General features: G+C 41.0%; 1 protein-coding gene and 1 long non-coding RNA gene across 2 annotated transcripts in view; both read left to right on the forward strand.

Annotated features, from left to right (window-relative positions):
• Positions 1–25475, forward strand: part of LOC145437845 (adhesion G-protein coupled receptor G7-like) — a 449423-nt gene that overhangs the window by 416219 nt on the left and 7729 nt on the right. Inside the window, exons 17-19 of the mRNA XM_080315185.1 lie at positions 21239–21476; positions 22243–22397; positions 22464–22590. Of these exons, the coding sequence (XP_080171311.1) occupies positions 21239–21476; positions 22243–22397; positions 22464–22590 (520 nt within the window). The remainder of the gene's footprint in view (positions 1–21238; positions 21477–22242; positions 22398–22463; positions 22591–25475) is intronic.
• On the forward strand, positions 1574–5002 carry LOC145436836 (uncharacterized). The gene is made up of 2 exons (XR_013914433.1): positions 1574–2508; positions 3791–5002. It is a non-coding gene; the product is annotated as an uncharacterized LOC145436836 (long non-coding RNA).

Here is a 25475-nt window from a genome sequence, read left to right on the forward strand (position 1 = left end):
AATAAGAAGAAAAAACCTTACGATTTCATAGGTTAATAATATCAAACGAAACCACGAAATGTGCAGTATCCATCGGAATGGGCGCCAATAAGCAAAATAAAAACCTAACAAACACGCTCAACAGCTGATTGTTACAGCTGTTGAGTAGACTTAAATCGTTTGCACTGTAACAGAGCATCCAAACTCAGGTCAGCTAAGTTTCTCCTAAATTCATTTCTCGCCCAGCGAATCTGGGAAATATCGGCTTCAACAGTAGCCGTTGAGGGAAAGAATGTTGCCAGTCATCCACAAAAGGTTTTCAGAGCTTCAAAATCGTTGGAGGGCCGAACCGGCTTCCAAGCATCATAAAAAGAGATCACTTCGCCAGTGCCATCGATCTCATCGCGGAAAGAAATTTCTCCCCGATCCTTTTCCAGGAGTTTCCTGCGTTGTCTCTCAACACATTCTATTTAGTAGCCCGACTATCATTTCTCGTTCAGTCTACCGATATATTTTCAAAGGACTTTTGTCACTTCAGGTGGCTTTAATATTACCAACTCGCATGGAAGAGTCCTGGGAAGGTTAGCTTGTTTAAGAACATTGACGCAACAAGACTGTCTGGCAAAACGAGACTATGCAGCTCAGAAATAGCCATTGTTGGGTCACAATGTTCAACTCGATCACAATGCAAAAATCGTGGTTGATTTTGGAGGTTCCAGTTCCATGAGCAGAATATAATTTATATTTTAATAATCAGCACTGTGACAGCTTCTAATTGATACCCGCTTTATCAAATTTAGCGCTCGACAAGCCGGTCAAAAATGGTCGTAAAATTGCCTTTGGACAAATGGAAAGTATGACGTAAACCAAATGCAGTCAGCCGTTGAATCTCGCTGTGCCCACACCATTTAGGACACCATGCTTTCACCCCTAATGGGTGGGCAGGACCCAGATTAAGAAACCTGCCTTTCACAAACGCTCTTATCGCTGGTAACGCGGTTCTGTTAACACAACACCATGAACAAAATACACTATTTGGCAGGCCGTGTTATTTTTGGCATATGCCAAAAATTGCTTATTTTTGGCATTTTCAAATTTTTATTTTTGGCAGTTTTGTCATCTGGCTCCTGAAATGCCAAAAATAACACGGCCTGCCGATAGGTGACGTTGCTGACGCGCCGACCAGGGCTCTGATATCTTCGCAAATGCGAATGTCAGTGGCTTGTGGTGGGTAAAGGCTGTAAAGTCCTGGCAGTCAAAAAAATATCAGAAATGTCGAATGGCAAGGTGCAGAGCCAATAATTCCCGATCAAAAGCACTGCATCTGAGCTCCGGTGGTCGAAGAGGTGTTTACTGAAGAACGCCAATGGCATCCAGCGTTGGTCTATGAGTTGTTCCAAGACTGCCTCAACCGCGTATTGCGAGGCATTACCGTCAAAGCAGTCTTTGCTTCTGATAAAGGATGTTGGAGAAGTGTGGAGCTGGCTAGAGCTTCTTTTGCTTTTGACCTTGCAGTTTCCATCTCAGTTTCCAAGTAGCGTTTTCGGATTTCCAGAAAGAGCACCATAGAGAGGCATCATGATTTTCGCTGCGTCGGGTATGAACCAGTGATGAGCGGAGTCTGCTTTTCGAGACTCCGAGTCCCTCCGACAACTTTAATCTCTGAGGCAAAGTCCCTCCGACTCCGGGGATCTCAATCCCAGACTCCGAGATAACCCGAAGAATCTTGTCCAGTCCCCGAAATATATTCAGACCATTGTCGAAGAATCCCAATCGATGTTTTCGATAGCCTGTCTGATATTCATACCAGTTTTTTTAGTATCCGTGAATTGCCGAACAGTCGCAACATTACTTCTGAGAGTCAAGTTCTCTCCAACAAAATGGACAGTCAAGCTAATAGAACTGCGACCCTTTAGATCGGTCCACATATCTGTGGTGATGCCAGCCAGCCCATAACACTTGATACTGTTGATAGCAACTCTTAGTTCCTCTGACAGCTTCTGCTTCAAAGATGAAGCCTCCTCATCGAACTTACGTTTCACCGTAAATCTGGATGGCAAAACGTCTTCTGCACAACATTACGGCAAACCGGCACTTCTTCGGTGTCCTCCACCCGGCGAGCGGCGATCAGTGTTCCCCATGATCACCTTCTCCTTTGATTACTCGCTTACTTGCAATCTTGCATTTCAACTGCGATCAATTCTTCTTACAAGCTTCGATATGTCTTCGAAGATGCGACGTACCACTTGTCAACTTGTGATGCTTTAGCTGAACATTGCAATTTTGACATCTCGCAAACCCAGTATACTGGCCGTTATTATCATGCAGCATCAGAGTGAAATCCTTCCACACGTCACTCTTTTTCTGCGTCTTAGTGAGTAACCCACTTGACGTCGACGGTGCTTCAGCCATTATATTAAAACGACGAAGGAAGACCAGTCAGTTCGAACTAACTACCACTAACACCACTGAAATCGACGATCACATCACAGGTTTCAGTAAATTAAGTTCCGCATCGCCATGAAACCAGTGTTGCCACTCTAGGTTCCCGGAAAAACACAAGATTATGTTCTGAAAAAACACTAGATTGACGAAAAAAACACTAGATTAGTAAATTGCTGGAAAAATTCGCCCTTGCCAAGTAATCATGAGGACCAAGGTCCAAATCCACAGATAAGAAGTGTTCCATGCACACATGAATTCGATACATATGCATGATATACTGCATGATCATTCAATGAAAATTAATGAAACGAATTCAACAGCGCAAAAAAAGTCAAATTTGTTGCTTTCGAATTGTGCGGCATCATAAAAATTATCTTTCGATTTCCACACCATCCATCAAACATAAGAATCAATTGTGGGGCATCTTGCTCACTACTGCACATCTTCAACCAAACAATGGGGAGGTTACCATATGCAGCATACTTCAATTCCATGAATGCAGTGCAATGTGGCAATGCCAAGAGATTCGTCATGAGCTTCCCCAGTAAATGGAATTTTGATTCACCGAATCCATTGTGCACGGATTTCAATTTTTGCAAAAATTCTTTTGGAGGGCATTGACTCATAAACTGCAGCTCATTTTGCGATCTTGCCAAAGTTCAAGTTCATCAAATAATATCACAGAGCGAAATTGCACAGCTAGAGGAATGATTGATTTTGCTATTCTTCTTCTTACTATTCTTCGGCCTGCTTACATTTTTCAATATTTATTGATGACGCGAGACTCGAATTGAACATAATGCTTGATTAGCACTCCATTAATGCAGCTGACGGGATGATCCGCAGGAATACCGAAGGATCGTATCGCTGCAGCATGAATTATATTTTTATTGCAATTTTGTTCAATAAAACTGTCTGTCTGTCTGTCCCGGCAAATGAAAATCTTGCCCGAATCTGCAGACTGAATTCAACAAGAAACGACAGAGCATCAGAGCGAAATCGCTCTTTATTTTTTCAGAGACTTTCGCTTATGAGTACGGATTTACAGCGCACCCTGTTACGTAATAATTGCTTTTTACTGCACCACCACATAGATTTGTTGAAAACAAACACAGCCAGACACCAAATCGCCTTATTAGCAACAAATTTAGCGTATAATCATAGCAATTTACAACGTAGCTACGTTGTAAATTGCTATGGTATAATTAAGTCGTCTACCGTTAGAATATTCATTATTCGCATAATTGCAGAAAAACACTAGATTAGCAAAATTTAGCGAAAAAAAAAACACTAGAACACTAGGACGACCAAAAAAACACTAGATCTAGTGTTAAAACACTAGGAGTGGCACCACTGCATGAAACAGTTGATGGAACTGCACTGCACTAAACATACATGATGCATCACTGACGCACCGATCGACGCTTCTTGAAGTTGACTAAATGACTAGTGACTTCCAATTTTGAAGCTGATACATGATATCTGGAATTTGTAGTCTGAGACAGACCAGCAGCAGAAACTTGATTGCGGTGCTGATTTTTCATATCACATCAAAGTCATTTCTCAATCAAACCAAACATTACATGACGAAAATTCAGAAGAGTTCTGGATGACTGACTACGTCAATCAATATTGAAGGAAGCGTAGTTGAGTTGATGCGAGCAGAGCAAAGCAGACGGTTGTAGTTATTTAGTGTGGCTGTTCAGAAATTCGGAATATTCTGTTTTTACAGGGTAAGATCAGCTGACCTTAGTGATTTATGTATTGTTGAAATCTTTAAAGCGGGCTTAGATGCTGGTATGCCTCTGTGAGCGGATCTTACTAGCGAAAATTCGTCGCAATGTCATTAAATCATGTAACACATTGCATAAGTTATTATTGTTTCCATCCAGATACTTGCTTGTTGTATGTATATTTCTCACAGATATAAAGGTAATATTGATGTAACACTTATTATCGATATCTCTCACTGCAAACTGCAAGTACGATGAAAGTTGCGAAAAGTTTATCACAAAAGTGGTATCGGATATTATCTTGTTTCAAATGATACCAACGTTGGGAATACATTTTCACAAAATGGACCTATTACTATATTGAATGTCATCAGGATAATGGGATATATTCCGTTATGATCATCAACTTGCTGGAAGAATCAGGGTAGCCAAAGGCTGTACCATAGGGAAGCCCCGCTGTATGTTGCTGATTGTAAATGTTTCGCACAATTACTGGGGTAGCATGAAAATTAGTCACGAAACAAATACGCAAGGAGGAATATGATGTGACTATAGAGGACTGCAATGACAGCAACGTGGAAGATTCTGGAGATCTTATCTTATAATATGGTGACATTCAGCAGTGGATTCAAAGACTGCATCTCATTGCAGGGAGAAAATGATATGCGAACGATATTGGGTGTTATCAAGTTTGTGAACTACAGACACTGCTCAGCGGAATTGCCTTGCTAGATCACTAGGTTACTCTCCAGTCCCCAATTGCAGTGCAGATGGCTGATTTTTATGCACTTGTCAATCATTTTTGCATGTTACCGGTCATATTACAACTTTACAAGGTGTCACAAGGTGTCAACTGTCTGTGTTTTGGTTTGTAATCAATAGTGTCTTCTGGTCAAAGCTATCGAAAGATATCGGGGGCAAAACTAACAATACTCCGTAAAACTCCGGAAAAATATCTGTTGTAAACTCCTACTCCACTCCGGGTATCACAAAATTAGCAAAACTCCGCTCCGACTCCGCTCCGGTGCTCATCACTGGTATGAACCGATGATAAAAATTGATCATCCCCGTAAATTCTTGAAGGTGGGTTTTCCGAACTGGCATTTATCGATGTTTATTACAAGTTCGTGCTTGGATAGCCTTCCAAAAAATTCGTAAAGATGTCGTTTGTGTTGTGAAAGTGATTCGCTCGCTACCCAGACATCGTCGAGGTAGACAAAGACAAAATCAAGTGACTGGCAAACCATGTCCATCATTCGCTGAAATGTCTGCGTTGCGTTTTTAAGTCCGAATGGCATGCGTAGGAATTCGAACAATCAGAATGGTGTAGTGATCAGACATGGGGTGATTACTTCATGAATGTAATCGATTGCGATTACGATTACTTCCGAATGACGCGATTACGATTACGATTACGATTACAGCAAAATCAGCAAGTAGTCGATTACGATTACGATTACATTGGAAAGTAATCACGATTACTCACGATTACATTTATTTTGCATCTTAGAGATTATATTGGAAGACAATATATGGATTGCGCTGAAAAGGCCTAATGAGATGACAAACTTCCATGAAAAAGATGCGTCATTTGCTTGTTACGTCATAATGTACATATTGCCCATTTTTATAATGGACGATTAATCGCACCCAGCGATTTGCATTCTTGCCAGGTCCATGACTGCCGTACCCCAAATTTCCCAATAGGGTGGGGAGCGAGCTCGAAAGGGACTGAAAAGTATTTCGTAAACCAACATAAATTATAGAGTATTTTCGAGAGATTTAATTAACTTGAAAATTTTTTTTTTTTCAAGTTGTAAAATTAGGCCATATTTGTGTAAGACTTTCGAAAAAACATGTTGTATAAGCCTACGGACAATTGCCGCTCGATTTAGCCGACATACATCGATATAGGTGGGTTGGAACCAGAGTTGGATCAATTGTAATTTGTAATTGTAATTGAATGTAATTAATTACATTTTTCAATGTAATTGTAATTTAATTGTAATTGAGGCATTTTTATTTTGTGTAATTGTAATTGTAATTGTAATTTGACAAAAATTTTGCTCAATTACAATTTCAATTACATGAAGTTGCTATTGAGACCTGACAAGCACAACATAAAAGAATTGAATTATAATGTATTCTCTAATGTCGACATGGAATTTGGTGGATCCATTCGCGGAAGCCCTTGACTGCACCCTTGCGGGTGAAGTTTTTTTTAATTTTTACCGCTATGCTGGCCTCGGCTGCCATTGTATACAATTTTTAGATTACTAACCAACGGATGGATTCGCAACACGTGACTCACGATTGAATACGCCGAGAAGCGAACTGCTGAGCCGGCTAAAAGCAGCAGAATTGATAGACCCATAGCTGGCGATCCAAGCGTCGAAATTTGATATGTACGGTCCTAACCGAAAGCTAGTGTCGCACTGATTCCGCAATAAAAGTATATTTCCAGGCAATGGTCCATCCCAAAATAGTCGTTAAAGTCTGGGAATCGGCATTGTTCTGAACAATCGCTGGGCGTAATAGGTAATTGTTGTGGTCATGCTGCTGCAGCGCTCTCACTTTTCAGAACAGTCGGCCTTAAACGGCTAATTTGGAGCAGTTACATTGCCCTGGCGAGATTTTATTTTGTATTTTCGGAATTAGTACATCAATAGCTTACGATAAAGACCAGATGCATCAAATTTGGACGCATTGATCGCCAGCTCTAGGACTACAAAGTTTGCTGCAATTAGCCGGCTCTGCAGTACGTTTGTTGGTACATTCATCCGTGACTCACATCTTGCGCATCTATCCGTGGGTTGGCAATCTACAATACGATTTCAGATCACGATGCTGCATCGTTACTTCGTCTGGCTAACTAACCAGACCACTGGATATTATATAACGTCTTATCTGATCAAGCACGGTTTTGTTTTTACTCCTCATCCTAATTCCTACGTCCCTCGATAAAAATAGTATTATTTATTTAATTATATACTATATACGCAAATCCCACACGTGCATATAATATATTACTTTTTCAACGACATACTGCACCCTATCCTTAATCCTAACCCATAGGAAATTAGGTAAATAACATTTTACATTTCCAATTACGTGAGCCATAATTACCGAGCATACAAAACACGCTTATATTACGTCACAATGACATCTTACATAGCATACCATGTAGTATGTACGCACATAAACGCATTTATTACTACACAATCTGAACTAGACTTGAATTGTTGTTAAATACGACGCTACAGTTGTCAAGGAGCACGGTTGATTTTATGATTATTCAATTACATGTTCAACAGCAGCAATTGTAATTGTAATTATAATGTAATTGAAGCATGCAAGGAGTAATTGTAATTGTAATTGTAATTTGATATTTTTAGCATGGAGTAATTGTAATTGTAATGTAATGGAAACATGTATGAAAGTAATTGTAATTGTAATTGTAATTGAACTGAAATAATGTAATTGATCCAACTCTGGTTGGAACCCCTCAAAATAGTCGGTTCAACAGTTATATTAAAGATATTTCGTCAAAGAAGCTATATTTACCCTATATTTTCAATTGTCAACGTCAATTCACATTCGTGACGTCATTGCTTAAAAAAGAAACAATAAAAAACATGTTTTAAACAATGGCCGTCTTTTAAACATGTTTGCTTTAAATTGATTTTTGTTTTGAAAGCAGCCCTAATTTATAGTAATAGGGATTCAGGTTCCAATCAATAACGTGCCACGACACACCAAAGACATATGCAGTTTCGACCAACACGCGACTTCACGAAGTGTGCTACTAAAGAAAGACCTTGGCCCAAACCTAGGGTATGTGCCCATTGTCAATCGCCGCGCTGGGTGGGCGTGACTAATAGTCTGGTCATTCCAATCTGAGCCCACAATGCAAATGCCACTCCTGGGCACCCGCAGAGCATTAAAGACATGACAATTTGTGTGTGCGTCTAACGAAAGTCTGCTTTTAATCTGCTACGTTTTGGATACAACAATATCTTTTGATTATATAGCAGACCGAATGCCATGAATTAACAACATACACCAAATTAATTATAACAAGATACCAGACGTAAATCTGACCATCGGAGGCAGAAAGAGGATTAAAAATTAATAATAATATAATGCAATTACCAATGTTATTGACAGCATTGAGTCTTCATCTTGAAAATATCACCCTATGGGGGCCAAAGACCAACGTTTGGACTGGGAGACGAATTGCTGTTTTGGTTCTGATTCTAGCTATATCCCACGCTTACATGATATATAAGCCCATGGCTATGACGGCAGGTCCCTATGTTGAGTAAAGGATAGTGAAATAACGATTGGCGCCCGTTTCAAGTAGAGTCATATGAGAATAAGATGAAGAGAACATAAAACTCTGCCTTCAACTTAATACAGATAATGTACTGCAAGCGGCCGTTACGAAAAACGACAAAAACGGCTCGGTTATGATATTAAACAGTAGCTGTTCATGTTTAATGCTTCGTTTTATTTGACGAGTACAAAATTTCAAATCTTTGTCCGGTGTACATCAGACATGGGGTGATTACTTCATGAATGTAATCGATTGCGATTACGATTACTTCCGAATGACGCGATTACGATTACGATTACGATTACAGCAAAATTAGGGAGTAGTCGATTACGATTACGATTACATTGGAAAAGTAATCACGATTACTCACGATTACATTTATTTTGCATTTTAGAAGTTATATTGGAAGACAATATATGGATTGCGATGAAAAGGCCTAATGAGATAACAAACTTCCTTCAAAACAGATGCGTGATTTGCTTGTTACGTCATAATGTACCCATTGCCCATTTTTATACAGGACGATTTATCGCACCCAACGATTTGCATTCTTGCCAGGTCCATGACTTCCGCACCCCAAATTTCCCAATAGGGTGGGGAGCGAGCTCGAAGGGGACTCAATAAGAGTATTTCGTAAACCAATATAAATTATAGAGTATTCTCGAGAGATTTAATTAACTTGAAAATTCTCTCTAGATAAGCTTGATTTTGGAATGCATACGTCTCCCCCTCAACAAAAAAAGCATAGATCATTTATAGTGGGCTTGTATTTAAAACAAATGGTTGTTTAAACACATTGTTTAAAACATGTTTTAAACAGTGTTTTAAACAAAGGCTTTTTTTTAAACTAAATTGTGTTTTTTCAAGTTGTAAAATTATGCCATAATTGTGTAAATGCTTTCCACAATTACCACCCGATTTAGCCAACGTACGTCGATATGGAATAGTCGGTTCAACAGTTATAGTACAGATATTTTGTCAAAGGAGCTATATATTTACCCTATATTTTCAATTGTCAATGTCAATCCACATCCGTGACGTCATTTTTTAAATCAACATGTTTTAAACAAGGGCCTTGTTGTAAACATGCTCGCTTTAAATTTATTTTTGTTTTAAATGCAACCCTAATTTATAGCAATAGGCATTTAGGTTCCAGTCAATACTGTGCCCGACACACCAAAAGACATATGCAATTTTGACCAAAACGCGACTTCACAAAGTGTGCTACTAAGGAAAGACCTTGGCTGAAACTTAGAGTGTGTGTCCACTGTCCAATGTCAGTAGCCGAGCTGGGCGGGCATGACTAATGGTCCGGTCCTTCCAATCCGAGCTCACAATGTAAATACCACCCGGACACCCGCAGAGCATTAAAGACATGACAATTTGTGTGTGCGTCTCACGAATTTTCTTCTTTTAGTCTGCTACGTTAGGGATACAACAATATCTTTTGATTGTATAACAGACCGGAAGTCATCAATTAACAACGTACACTAAAGTAATTATAACTAGATAACAGACGTTATAATTATGAATTACGTGCCTCCAGCTTTACAGGTAAATCTGACCATCGGGGGTAGAGAGAGAGGATTAAAAATTAATAATAATGTAATGCGATTACCAATATTATTGGCGAAATTCAGTCTTCAACTTGACATTATCACCTTATGGGGCCAAAGACCAACATTTGGACTGGGGACGAATAGCTGTTTTCGTCTTGATTCTAGCTATAACCCACGTCAACATGATATATAAGCCCATGGCTATGGCGGCAGATCCCAATGTTGAGTAAAGAATTATGAAATAACGATTGGCGCATGTTTCAAGTACAGTCATATGAGCAGAACATAAAATTCTGCCTTCAACTTAATTCAGATAATGTACTGCAAGTTGCCGCTACGACAAACGGCAAAAACGGCTCGCGCGCGGTTATGATATCAGCAGCTGTTGATTTTTATTGCTTCGTTGTGGGACCGTAATGTTTTATTTGACGAGTACAAAATTTCAAATCTCTGTCCGGTGTAGGCCTACGTATGTACTACATAGGCCTACTGCTCGCCAAGCAGCAACGGTCAAACTACGTTTGCATAACCAAACATCAATACACAAGGTACTAGGTAGAGTGGTGATTAATTATCCTGCTGCGGGGTACTGGCGTGTGGAACGTGTTGATAACCTGATATACCGCACTGCGGGTGTTCTTACAATCACACGAATGTACGTGACGTACATCGAATATCTATACTGTGGATACTTCTTACGCAATGACTAGCAAAGCTAATAGGCTACTTCTGACGTAATAATGGGCAATGACATTTAAAAATCAGACGTTTGCACCTGGTATAATACAACTTCCTTGTTCACGAATGTTCAGTTTATGTCATAGTCCTTGTACAAATAAAAAGTAATCTAATCGTTCTTTCACAAATAAATCGATTAGATATGGGAAGTAGTCGATTACGATTACGATTACTTCGGATTTTTTTCGAATGTAATCGATTGCGATTACGATTACTTGGAAATGCTGTAATCGTCGTAATCGATTACGATTACTAATCGCGATTACCCCATGTCTGGTGTACATACGTACTACATGGGCCTACTGCTCGCCAATCAGTAACGGTCAGACTGCGTCTAACTAAGCATAACCAAACATCAATACACAAGTTACTATTTTAAACTAGGCAAGTGGAGATTAATAATCCTGCTGCAATGTACTATATGGCGTGTGGAACGTGTTGATAAGCTGATAAACAGCACGGCGGGTGTTCTTACAAATTACAATCACACTGATGTACGTATATCGAATATCTATTTACTGTGGATACTTGTTACGCAATGACTAGCAAAGCTAATAGGCTACTTCTGACGTAATAATGAGCAATGGCATTTGAAAATAAGACGTTTGTGCTATCACATAACTGGTATAACATCTCTTCCTTGTTCACCAATATTCAGTTCATTTCATAGTCCTTGTCCAAATAAAAAGTAATCGTTCTTTCACAAAAAAATCGATTAGATATGGTAAGTAGTCGATTACGATTACGATTACTTCGGAATTTTTTCGGATGTAATCGATTGCGATTACGATTACTTGAAAATGCTGTAATCGTCGTAATCGATTACGATTACTAATCGCGATTAGCCCATGTCTGGTAGTGATAGCCATTTTCGGAATGTCATCAAGTGCCACGAGAACCTGATGGTAGCATCGCACCAAGTCGATTTTAGAAAAGACATTTGATCCCGCGAGGCGCGCGGTGAAGTCTTGAAAATGTGGGATTCGGGTAACGGTCTGGTGGCGTGACGGTATCAAGACGCCTGTAATCTCCACAAGACCGCCAACCTCCGGAACCCTTTGGGCCCATGTGCGAAGGCAAAGACCATAGGCTCCAGAACGACGGATGATTCCAAACTCTAGCATTTTATTGAACTCAATTTGTGCGATGGCGAGTTTATCAGGAGTTTGTGCGATGGCGAGTTTATCAGGTGCCAATCATCTTGTAAGAGAATGAATAGGCTGTCCTGTTGTTGAGATGATATGCTCCACCATGTGCCTGAGTTGTACAAATGTACATGCGTAAAATGCGCGGTAATATTCTTGGAAAATTCAGCCAAGATTTGCGCGTAGCAAGACCTTCCCGTGCTGACAGAATTAAGACCAAGCGAAACGTGTTCACTAGGGTTGTTCAGAATTGATCGACTTTCGAAATGTCGTGGTTTTCAGTCCGATTCCCATGCCTTACACCATAAAAACATATTCTAGGTACTTTTTTTCGTAATCCATCCCTTGCATCCGTGTGCACATTGAGCTGGAAGAATATCGGCTACAAATAGGGGATTCCCCTAAAATTTGAGTGTCGCTATTCGGACTAGGCTAGTAAAACGTCATATATAAGCTGGTTTTATGTAGCTATTGCGGTTGGAGTGCTACATAACCTCACTATAGAAAGTATTGTCAGTTCAGGAAACCATGTTCATGTCCCACACTGCCTTAGAACTCCTCAAAACTGCCTAAGACTGATAGTCATTTTGTTGGATCACCTATGGGCAATTCCATACACAGACAAACGATGTTCACATCACTACCTCTTCAAATCTCCTGAAATTTGGTACACGCAGAGATGAGCTTATTCCAAAGAGGATGAACTTTATTTTATGAAAATTGGACTTTGGGGTCAAAAGTTACGTCACTTTGAAAATTGACAATTTTCTGCTCATTTCGGGTCTGCACATCTCAGGTTTTATCAGTGAAATATTCAAGAAGGTGTAGCTAGATGTTGAACGAGAGTTGAGATACGGCACTTGGATTTATCTGAAGCTTGTCTGATCGTCTATATTTCCAAGTGAAATTTAATACCCTGGAGGTTAGGGTCAAAGGTTAAATTGAGGGGAAAATCTAAATTCAGTCAGGCGTCACACGATTTAGACAGCGGATTGCTCCAAAACATATTAAAATATTTTAGAAAAAACGATCTTAAATGAAAGCTTGCTTCAAGGAGAATTCGTTCATAGCTGTTTGATTTTGGTTTTGAAACTGTAAAGTGATGAAATTGCAGTTTTAAGAGCACACTTCATTTGTACATGGAAACGCAGTAGTAGTAGGGCGTTTTCGGACATCGAGTCTGGGGTGTGTGCGGACAACATGTCTGGGGTGTGTTCGGACTGTGTTGCCATTAGGACATCGTATCTGGGGTGAGTTCGGACTGTTTTGCCCCTCGGACATCGTGTCTGAGGTGTGTTCGGACAGTTTTGCAACTCGGACATCGTGCCTAGGGTGTGTTCGGAATGTGTTGCCATTTGGACATCGTGTCTAGGGCGTGTTCGTACATCATGTCTGTGTGTTAGGACTGTGTTGCCACTGGGACATCGCGTCTGGAGGGAGTTGTTCGGACATCATGCCTGGGGTGTGTTCGGACTGAGTTTTCACTCGGACATCGTGTCTGGAATATGTTCGTGCTGCACCAGGCATGCCTCAGACCTGACATTTGCGCACTATTTTTATCCGGACATGTTTCGGAGCTGATAACTGCGCACCAAATACTCCCAGGCATGGTCCGGACCTGATATCTGCGCGCTGAATGGACACAGACATGCTTCAGACGTGATACCCGCGTCCTAAATGACGCGTGACCTATATATGACCTCTATGTTTGCGGCTTTTGGTGATAGATATCTGCGATAGCTGAGTATATCCACTGTAGCGATAGCTGAGTATATCCACAATTCCTCATCCACAGTAGTGTTATCTGTGATGGCTGAGCATATCCACAGTAGTGATAGCTGTGGATATACTCAGCTATCACTACTGTGGATATACCCAGCTATCCCTACTGTGGATATACCCAGCTATCGCAGATATAAGCCAAAACCGCAGACATATAGGCAGGTTTGCCATCGACATGGACCCAAAAATAAGGACAGTCGAAAAATTAGATTGGCATTTAAAGGCGTTTTCGTGCATAGTGTATTTATACGAGGCGTGGCATATCATTTTTCATACTTTCGCCAGAAACAATCTGCTCCAGCAACTCCTTGTTATCAGAAAGTGCTTCATTGATCTCACGACCGCTCATGTCTAGGTTTACCTTTACTCAGGGCCAAACAGCACTTCGTCACCCACCCACCCCCAATAAACAATACGATGGTCTTGGGCCCTCATAGGGTGATAAACCAAACTTCTTCACCTCGCTGTGATTGGAGGCGTCAACGAATATGGGAAAAGGCTGTACACCAAGTTCAGACAAAATCATTTTTGAGTGTATGGAGCAAGACCTCCAATAACAAAGCTTGTAGTCTTGGTCCTGGCCGAAGCAAACTCCTTGCGATGTTATAATCGGGGAATATTGCGATGTGCAATCGTTGGGGAGGAAAGATTGCTGGTTTTTGTCAGCATGGAATGCCCCAGGTATCCTCAGCAGCAGCTTACACACTTCTTGTATTTTGGGGTATCAATATAAGTTGAAATAGGGGTCTTTTTCATATGGCTCCCAGGTCAATGTCGCAATTGCAGATATTGCAACACAGATACCAGAGGAAAATGATCGAAGTTTTGAAGTTGTTGAAAATAAGACAAAATAAGGACACAAGTCGAAAACCAGGACATTTCTTAGAAATAAGGACAGTTGAGTTTTCTAAGACGTGGCTCTTCAAGATAAGGACAAATCTTAGAAATAAGGATGGTATGGCAACCCTACATATAGGTCATGCGTCGTTTAGGACGCAGGTATCACGTCTGACGCATGTCTGTCGTCCATTAAGCGCGCAGATATCCGGTCCGGGCCATGCCTGGAGGTATTTAGTGCGCAGATATCAGCACCGAAGCATATGTCCGGATAAAAATAGTGCGCAGATATCAGGTCTGAGGCATGTCCGGCGCAGCACGAACATATCCCAGACACGATGTCCGAATGGCAACACAGTCCGAACACATCCCAGGCATGATGTCTGAACATCCCCCAGACACGATGTTCGAGTCACAATACAATCCGAACACACCCCAGGCATGATGTCCGAACACCCCCAGACACGATGTCCGAGTGGCAGCACATCCTAACACCCCAGACATGATGTCCGAACACCCCCTAGACACGATGTCCGAATGGCAACACATTACGAACACAGCCTAGACACGATATCCTAGTTTCAAAACTGTCCAAACCCACCCGAAACATGATGTCCCAAAGACACCCCAGACACGATGTCCGAGGGGCAAAACAGTCCGAACTCATCCCAGATACGATGTCCGAATGGCAACACTGTCCGAACACACCCCATACATGTTGCTCGCACACACCCCAGACTCGATGTCCGAACACGTCCTACTAGTACTGCATTTCCATGTACAAATGAAGTGTGCTATTAAAACTGCAATTTCATCCCTTTACAGTTTCAAAACCAAAATCAAACAGCTATGAACGAATTCTCCTTGAAGCAAACTTTCATTTAAAATCGTTTTTTCCAAAATATTTTAATATGTTTTGGAGCAATCTGCTGTCTAAATCGTGTAACGCCTGACTGCATTTAGATTTCCCCCTCAATTTAACCTTTGACCCTAACCTCCAGGGTATTAAATTTCACTTGGAAATATAGACGATCAGACAAGCTTCAGATAAATCCAAGTGCCGTATTTCAACTCTCGTTCAACATCTAGCTACACCTTCTTGAATATTTCACTGATAAAACCTGAGATGTGCAGACCCGAAATAAGCAGAAAATTGTCAATTTTCAAAGTGACGTAACTTTTGACCCCTAAGTCCAATTTTCATAAAATAAAGTTCATCCTGTTTGGAATAAGCTCATCTCTGCGTGTACCAAATTTCAGGAGATTTGAAGAGGTAGTGATGTGAACATCGTTTGTCTGTGTATGGAATTGCCCCTATCCTACACTCCTCAACCCTACCCGAGATTGTTTATCAATTGCCGGGATCACCAAGTTCAAGAATACAACTGTAAATGTATCATTCACTCACAGCCACATTATAAACATCACATTGTTCAAAGGAAACGAATCAAAAAGGCAAAGAAACAGATCAACTTGGCACATTGCATTGCACTGGGATGCAAAGCTCACTAGAAGTCGTTTCGGAGGGAAAATTGAGGCCTTGGCAGTGCTGGCATAGTCTGCGTATTCCAACGCATTTGAGAAAGGCAAACTTCTTGGCAATCGAACTCTGGAGAGTGCTACAGGAAAAGCACAGGCTGATCTGTCAGTTGAACTGCTGGAACTTTATAATTTAACAAATAATGTCAGAGCTCTTGTGTTTGACACAACACCCTCAAACGATGGAAAAAATAAAGGTGCGGTCCTGTTACTTGAAGAATTGATAAAGAGGAAAGTTTTCTACTTTCTACTTCTGCTTATCGCCATCATATTTATGAACTAGTCATTCGGGGAGGTCTAGAAGTGAAGTGTGTTTGGATCTGCGACCACAGGCCCTGAAAACACAGATTTTAATACCTTCCAAGAAGTGGAAAGATATTGATCAATTTGGAAGCTCTAAAACACTTCAGTTTGATGAATGCAGCTGGTTGGCGATCAAAGCTGATGAAGCTAAGCAAGAAATAATTCCACTGATGAAGCCATATAATGGAAAGCAGAAAGAAGTCTTGATAATAAATGACTACAGAGAATGAGCAACAGGCACCTTGGCGATTGTAGCTGCCCAATATATTGATAATCGTTTTCGCAAGCCTGGTGCTACTAATAGCACTGGATGGATGAGTCAAGTGCTGTACTGTAAAAAATGTTCATGTGGAGAGAGCAAATGGGCTATTCTGAAGAGTTCATTAGAAAGTTGCCCTGTTTTATGTCCCAGCTTGGTTGAAAACTGGTAATGCATGTGACGCACAGTATATTGATCTCAAATTCCTTCATGGCATGACAGACTTTTCATTGTGCGATTTCACAGTTGCTGATGTGGCATATAAAAAGATGCGAGAACATCATTGGCATCTCACCGAGGAAACGGTGGTATCAACAATGTTCTCGGCTAAACCAATGATTCCTGACAAAGTGAAGGAAGCGATGGCTGCTAAATTGCTGCAAATGCCAATGCTTGAACAATTTCGCAGAGGTAGGCGATACCTCCGAGAGAGAGAGAGAGAGATATGATATTCTTTCTCGCCTGCACCATCGAGATGCTTTGGCGACGGAGTTGCGATACGGCCCCATGAGGTCATCTAGTCTGCGCCCCCGTTTTTTTTTCTCCTCCATGCTATCCGTGATTGCTGAGCGCCTAGCAGGATAGCTGCGGATACCATTTTTCGAGTCTTTGGTATGACCCGGCCGGGGATCGAACCCACGATCTACCACTCGAGAAGCCGGACGCATAACCATTACACTATCTCGCTCCGAGTCTAATCTCGGACTCTTTCTCTGAGTCAATGAGTATGGTTGCTTTAATTGAACCGGAATCATGGTTTCTATCCAATGCTATACATGCTATATATGCTATACATGTCGAACATGATTGGTTTAGTCTTCCAGTTTCGGAATGGCATACTGATTCGCATTTCGTGACTGCTCAAGAATTTGAGAGTAGCGTTGAAATAGTTAACGGCGCAGCAGAGCGTTTGGTGAAATTGAATACCGACTTTGATGCTTTCAAAACAGATGACAAAGAACAGCGAGCGAGCCTCTTACAAGCCGTGGAAGATAACGGGAACAGATATGCCGATTTCTCTAAAGCAACCATTTCATCCGGACCTGATTTAAGTACTATTTGCCAAGTTGATCTGTTTCTTCGCCTTTTTGTTTCGTATCCTTTGAACAATGTGATGTTTATAATGATCCCGGCAATTGATGAACAATCTCGGGTAGGGTTGAGGAGTGTAGGATAGGTGATCCAACAAAATGACTATCAGTCTTAGGCAGTTTTGAGCAGTTCTAAGGCAGTGTGGGACATGAAAACGGTGTCCTGAACTGACAATACTTTCTATAGTGAGGTTATGTAGCACTCCAACCGCAATAGCTACATAAAACCAGCTTATATGTGACGTTTTACTAGCCTAGTCCGAATAGCGACACTCAAATTTTAGGGGAATCCCCTATTTGTAGCCGATATTCTTCCAGCTCAATGGGCACACGGATTCAAGGGATGAATTACGGAAAAAAGTACCTAGAATATGTTTTTATGGTATAAGGCATGGGAATCGGATTGAAAACCCCGACATTTTGAAAGTCGATCAATTCTGAACAACCCTAGTGTTCACTAATACCGAGAGGAACGCTGGTTAGGGAATACAAATGAATATGGCGTTTGACATCAACCAGCAAGTCTTGCGCCCTATGGCAATCTGCTCCCAGCAACGGCTGGGACTCGTCAGCCATGGTGAATTCCCAACCATATTTGCCTGACGGGAAAACCAAGGAAAGACGATTGGTCCCGTAAGTACGTATCATGCTTCAGTTAGCGGCCGTATGAAGAGGACCAGAGGTTTTGTGTCTCCGTTCAAGCCTGGTGGGTGGACATACGCTCACTTCCGCCCCGGTATCGACAAGAAAAAGGAAGTTAGACCTCAGGTCTTGCAGTTAAAATAATTGTTTGCCGGTTGCCCCGTTTACTTCGGACAACCGGCTTTGTCGTTTTCCTGGTGTCGAGCACAGGGCGGGCAAAATTGCCGTGCTTTCTTGCCAAATCGTCGATGGTAGAAGCACAAGTTTGAAACCGTTTCAATCGTATTCGGAACGGTCGGTTTGGCATTACTCAATTTACTTATACTGTAATCGCCGGATCTCGATATCCACGTTTGATCAGCGCGCTGAGCCACGTTTGATCAGCGCGCTGAGCCAAATCTCGAGAGTTATCGAGATCCTCTTTTGCCAGCACTACCCGTATGCTTTCTGGCATTTGCTGTAAGAATAAGTATTTGAAAAGGAAGCAGGGGTGATGATTCCGAAGCCGTGCGAGCATTTCGTCCATCATCTCTGTCGGTTTTCTGGCGCCAAGAGGTGACATATTCCACAGACGTGCAGCTCGCTCTTGTGGAGACAAGGCAAAGGACTGTAATAACCTGCTTTTGATTGTGTTGTAGGCTACTTCTCTGTCTGCGGAGGATTGTCCAGGACTTCTATCAGCCGTTTTGCTGTGGTCTGATCTAAAGCTGAAACTGCGTAATAGAATTTGGTTTCATCTGCAGTTACTCCTTTCAAGGCGAACTGTGCTTCTGCCTGTCGAAACCAAACTCGTGGTTCCTCTGCCCAAAAGGTTGGAAGCTGTACACGTACAGCTACCGCATTCTGCTTGCTGATCAATGCTCGTAGTGCAGGAATACGTTCCTGCCTGTTGGGGTCACCAATGAAGCGAAATCTCCATTTATTGCGAGCGAAGTTAGTAACTGACGAGTAAACGCATCAACAGGCATACATTGAGAAGGGACTCGGAAGCATTAAAAAAATGGTGATCAAATAATCAACACGACCGACGAGCGCGCCTTGAAGAGCCGCTACAAGTTTACCGAAATTGAGAATAGATGATTTTGTTATGTTTACGGCGAATCTGGTTGTGTGGAATTACCGGAATACCTACTTTGTACGACACTTCTGTGGTGTCAACCAAGAAAGTCCGTATTCCAGCGTAACCCGTCATTCATCTTTTACGCGACTTCAACGTCGTTCGTGTTATTTTGGGTAATTTCATGTTAAAAAGGAGTACATATGGGAAAAAAGGCGGACATTTGGGCGACAGGAGGACATTTCCTCTACAAGAGGATTGTATTGTACTGATATGGTACCGCATAGGTGCTGATAGTTTTATGAGGCTATGTACTCCACGACAATGACACGATGGCAATTTCAAGAGCACAGTTCTAATTTCAACAGTTCAGTGCATTTTTTCATGACGACTTTTCTTGCACTCTCTCTTCCACGAATCAGTCTCTCCCTCTTCCATGGGCCTCTCCTTCATTGGATCATTGCTGCCGACTTTCAAGCTCGGCTCACTGTACTTTCTGGGCTTTTTAAGTCACTGCAATCGCAGTGAGGTCGGCGATGAGTAGCCCAGAAAACTTCTTGAAAATCACGTAGATACTTGGTTGAGCCGAGAATCGAATTAACAACCATTGGTGTCGCTTTGCACACTGCGCGACTCGTTTCCCCCTCAAAAGAGGACAAATCCTCCTAAAAGAGAACGTACGGTAACCCTAGCAGTAAGGTCATGTTATATACTCTGGCGTCGCTTCTATATACTATATCTGTTGGATTACCAGTATGTGATGTTTTGCGATGTTTTTAGTACTTTTATAGTGCATTTTGTTTTATATTTTTTATACAACTGTTCACTGCATCTTTTATCAAGCATGGTGCAAAGTCGGAATAGTGATATGAAAACAAGGCATGAAACTATTTCCAGTATGGCTCTATTCTCTTCGATTTGCATAACAAAGACTATTTGATGTCAAGGTCATCTATGACGCAACAGTTGGCTTGCAAGCTGATAGTTCAAAAACCCAAGTCAAACACGACGGCGCTCAAACTAATTTCAAAGTGGGAGTGAGACTTGGCATTTGTCCAAGCCCGCACAAACGGAAAAGGGTTGTGTCTAATCTTTCGAGATCAAGTTTCGCCGAGATACGTGTTTATAAAAGTACATTCGTTATTTTACAAGTAAGAAACGTGAAATGAGTAGATGTCCTGCTAATGACGAAATTGTGGGTATGACGGAGTAGTAACGGGATGATGTGCCATATCTAGCCTACACATGTTCAGCGCCTATGTATGATCATGGTTGGTAAGAAAAGTTGGTTCCGACGAGGCAACCATTTCTAATTTTGTGAACGACCAAAGTAAAATTATGTGAATTCAGCCAATAGTAATAGCATATCATGTTATGTAGCTTCGTTTTAAACAAGAGGCTCCAAGCCAATGGTAGGAAACCCAATCTTTACATTCACTGTGACGTAAAATCGAAATTCAATATCATACGAGCCATGCCTTGGCTGTAACGGGAGGATTTATTCGAGTTCCGTGAGCAGGCATAATGGAAAAATATTTTACATCTACTTACACGGGGTTTTGCACCAATTTGATTTGTTGATTGATTCGATAACAAGCTCCCGAAATGATTCGAAACTGCGATAACAGATCAAAGAATCTAAACAGATAAAGTCAATAGAAATTCCACTGCCAAACAGTTGTTTTCCGGCATTTGACTAGCTGCTAGGTGATTTTTTTCAAATTAGACTGTATTTTGTCGAGGCCCTACCCATTCATTTTGTCAGAGTACAATATGTATGATATTTATTTCAGGAAAACTCGCACAGGCAAAAAATTCAAAAGTTCATTTTTGTTACTGAATCTTTCCCTCGCTCTTCTGGGACTCAATATCACTCTACTCGTCAGCGAGATTCCGTCCATTGTATCTGAGGAAGATGACGTGATTTCATCTTCATGTCGGTCGGTAGCAGCCTTTCTGCATGCCTTCTTACTTGCCTCGTGCGCGTGGATGAATTGCGAGGCAGTGATGCTAATTCTAGCGGTGGTCAAGGTAAATGATATCATTGTTTTACCCTGACTCGGGTTGAGTCAATTCAGTCAATTTTTGTACGTGAATCGAAAAGGATTTATTTAAAAATAATTCGTACGTTACTTCATTAATATCCATTAAGAAGCAATGAAACGAATCATGTCATATATTCATAAACTTTGATGTTTGAACCGTGTAGAGATGACTTACGGCTCCATCTGACTACATCCCTGTAAGAGTTACCAAATGTCCTAGTTGAAGTAAATTTAAAATTTCACAAGCTTGTCCTAATCACTACTATTTCTAGTTCGTTATTGATACGAGCTTCGGAGCAATACTCCGGGTCAATTGCGATTGTCTTCAGCAAGAGCTCCCAACCTCTTCCCCTCTTTGCGCCTAATATATGTCCCCTTCTACTTTTTTCAACCTTTAGATTTCTTGGTTTCATTGACTCATTAATAAGAAGTTTAAAGTAAATACATATTGGCAAGCACATTCCTTCTTGAAGCTCCCATCATATTAGAGGTTATATCGCCATTGCATAAAATGTGAAATAATAATATTGCTAAATTCAAAAGTAATACAATGGAAGTAAACTGAACAACAAGAATTATGTCATTACGTCACAATTTTTAATATTCTCTAATCTATTTCCTTTGTTATAATGAAGTAGACGTAGAGTTGATGGAGTTTTCTGCGGCCCAATGAAAAATCACATGGCACCCTGATAGGCTCGTGGGCCAGGTTTGGAACCCTGGTGTAGAGTGAAGGGTATTGTATATTTCAGCCTATCTACACAGCGCACCACCTGGAAGATTGGAGGGTAGTTGTGGCGTCGATATCTTGGGGCTGGTTGATGCCGGCGATATTCGTCTGCATCGTTGCTTTCCGCGATATCAGTGTGTATGAATATCCCCAGGAAGATGAATCCCTCATGGTAACGTAAGTCGGGAATGCGATGATTAACTTTAACATAGAAGTTCATGGATATTAATTCGCAATATTCAGATGTTGGATTCATCCTGACCACATCCTCTACCTGGCCGTTATCCCGACTGTCATGATGATCAGTGCCAATCTCATTGCGTATGCCATCCTGACGTATCAATTATGCCTAAAGCAGAAAGCCAAGCTGGTAAGACCAGCGCTATACATAGTACTGCAGATGATGTGTTGCTGTTGTTGTTGTTGCTGTTGTTGTAATTCTCCATAATATTTACAACATGTCGAACCGTGCGTAATAGGCCTGGGCACAATGATACGAGTCTCATATTAAAATAAGAGTTTTTCAAGCACCGAAATGACATGCCCCTTGCACGTAAGAATAAATTTATCAAACTGAATTATAGTTTCGGTTCTATTTGAACTGCGTAAAGTGGTAAACCTTGATCGCAATAATGGCAACATACGAAACATATAGTTCAAAGCTACACAATGGCACATCTGCCAGGATCAAACCACAACATTACACCATTATTTGAAAGTGCAATGCATTACGTATGGTCGCAGAAAAATCAAATAATCTTAAATCGCGTCGCGTAATTGGAACAAAATTGAAATTACAACATGATTGACACTGGTGTGACGTCATAACCAATGATACTCAAATAATCGACTAGACTCAAACCCGAATCCTCGATTCATAATCGAATAACTGAAGTACTCCATTTTGCCCAGGCGTATATATCAGTGCAAACATCTGGTCGATTTGACACTAATTCGAAGTTTTAAAGTAAATAAAATATTAAAACGTAAATTTGAATGGGGTCTAAGACAGATCACTTGATAATGGCCGTTGCCTGATATCACATACCGAAGGCAACAACGTCGGTATCCAAACTGTCCCGAAACATTTGCATTCAAGCCATACGCATGTGCAGTAGGAATGTCAAACCTGCGTCGCCGGCCAGATTCAATCCTTCAAATCGCTCGCGGGCCAGACCAAACTGTTACATCAAAATCAACGCCCTTGTTTTTCGTTGATTACTTCATTATCAAGCCTATAATCGCATATTACATTACAGTGCGGCTCGTAGAGGTTCAATTCTACCAACACCTTTAGTCGCAAGGAACCATTGATCAGTTGAACAGCTATTTGGATACCGCAATGTATTAATAAATTGCGTTTCGGGTTTCTCTGGAGGCCGGGGACCTTTTTAGGCAGAATTGATAAACAAGTGCGACCACATATAGTTGATGTGTTCACTGTTCAGCTCTGCAACTATTATATTCCCAATATATGCGGCATAAAACGGTTTCGCATTGTGGTTTTAGCTTCTGGGGATAACTAAATTTAGGTCCATTTGTCCATAACACTATGAACCCATTTTAAAAAAAATTTTGTCTTCTGGGAATCGGGTGCCAACTGCCAATATCAGCAAATAGTTACTAGTTGCGACTAGAGTGAAACCACATGACCTATGAGCAATGAAAATAGTCGACATTTGCTGTCTTATGGGATTGTGTATTGATCATCGGTTTCAGGAAATTAATATGGGTAACCCTCTCCCAGAAAAAACGATTAATAGATATAGGTAAACACTTCAGTTTCGGCCATTATTATGACACGCCAAAACGTTGACAATGACGTCTCGGTTAACACGGCCGTAACTTCCCAAAGACACCAATTCTGAACATAGTAGCACTAAATCAGAGCACATGGGCTAGTAGTTAAAAATGGGTTAATACATGCAATATATGCAACTCCAATTTCATTGAGCTTATTCAGTAATTATTGTGATTTCATTGGCTGGCGCTGCGCGCGACTCGATACCAACAGTATTCTAACTACCGACAACAAGAAGACTTCCGTAGTGACAATTTAAGACGCAACAAGGAGGGGAGTCTGAGGACGAAGCCCCCATGACTTGGGTTTAGCATTCAACGGGGGTCCAGGATTATGCGTTGTGGGAGCCTGACGAAGTGCTGTTACGGTCTTGACTGTACTATACGGCTGCTGTTCCCCAACTCTTTACCAAATCACGCGCACCCCTTATTTCAGAATAACTCATTCAATAGCAATTTATTCTACGCAGAAAATAGATATTGGCTTACTGAAATAACACAAAACTGCCACAACTAAATTTATTTATATTTCAATTTTTTTCAATGCCCCGTGTAGTATATCTGACAGCGCACCGCAAGTCTTTTATCTGCGCAGAACCAGTCGGTTTCGATTTTTTGGATTTGATGTTCGTCATGATCTCTGGAGGTCTGCGTGTCCGCTCTCACTTCGTCTTTTCCAGCCGAACGTTGAAATAAGATCACGTTGATGTTTTGTAAATAAAGCCTTAAAAAAATTATAAAGTTGCGAATCCACGTTTTGATGAAAAATGACATGCTAGACTGGATACCCCCTGAAAAATCTTTTAGTACAGTAGTTCTCAACCGGGGTCCGCGAAGCATTTTCAGGGGGTCCGCAAAACCTTTAAATTTGTTACGTGATTGATAACCTCTTTTTTGTAATTAGGAAAAGCATGGAAAAATTTCGCTTCATAATTGGTGAAACTTTAGGATGCACTTCAATCAAATGGTCATCTGATATGAAATGTCCGACAGTGCAAACTCATTTTAATTGCCAAATTACCAATAGCCTGCCGATACAAACATAATATTCCTGTTCAAAGCTATTTTGTTGGGGTTTGTAGAAAAATGATTTGCTGGGGATAGCATTTTTGATTTGGAGTTATCAATCGCCATTCATATATATTTCTTGAAATGGATTTTCGGCACTCGTTCATATCGCATCGAAGATACGGGTTTTCAAGACAATGAATACAGCTGCAATATTCGTTTCGAAGTAATAACAGTCTACCCAATTTCTACATATAGTGTGATCTGTGATGTTATATTCAAGATAAGTCATTTTGTGGCTGCTTATCACTGGCCTACAATCAATATACACAAGACAGAAGACGGATGCATGATAATTGGGCTAATTTTGAACGAAAACTTGGGGGTCCGCGGGGGTCCGTAGCGGTCCACCAAGACAAAAAGGTTGAGAGCCACTGTTCTAGTATC

Source organism: Botryllus schlosseri, chromosome 4 (genome assembly GCF_051294905.1).
Source record: "Botryllus schlosseri isolate E-star chromosome 4, Bs_hap1, whole genome shotgun sequence".
Lineage (NCBI taxonomy): Eukaryota > Metazoa > Chordata > Ascidiacea > Stolidobranchia > Styelidae > Botryllus > Botryllus schlosseri.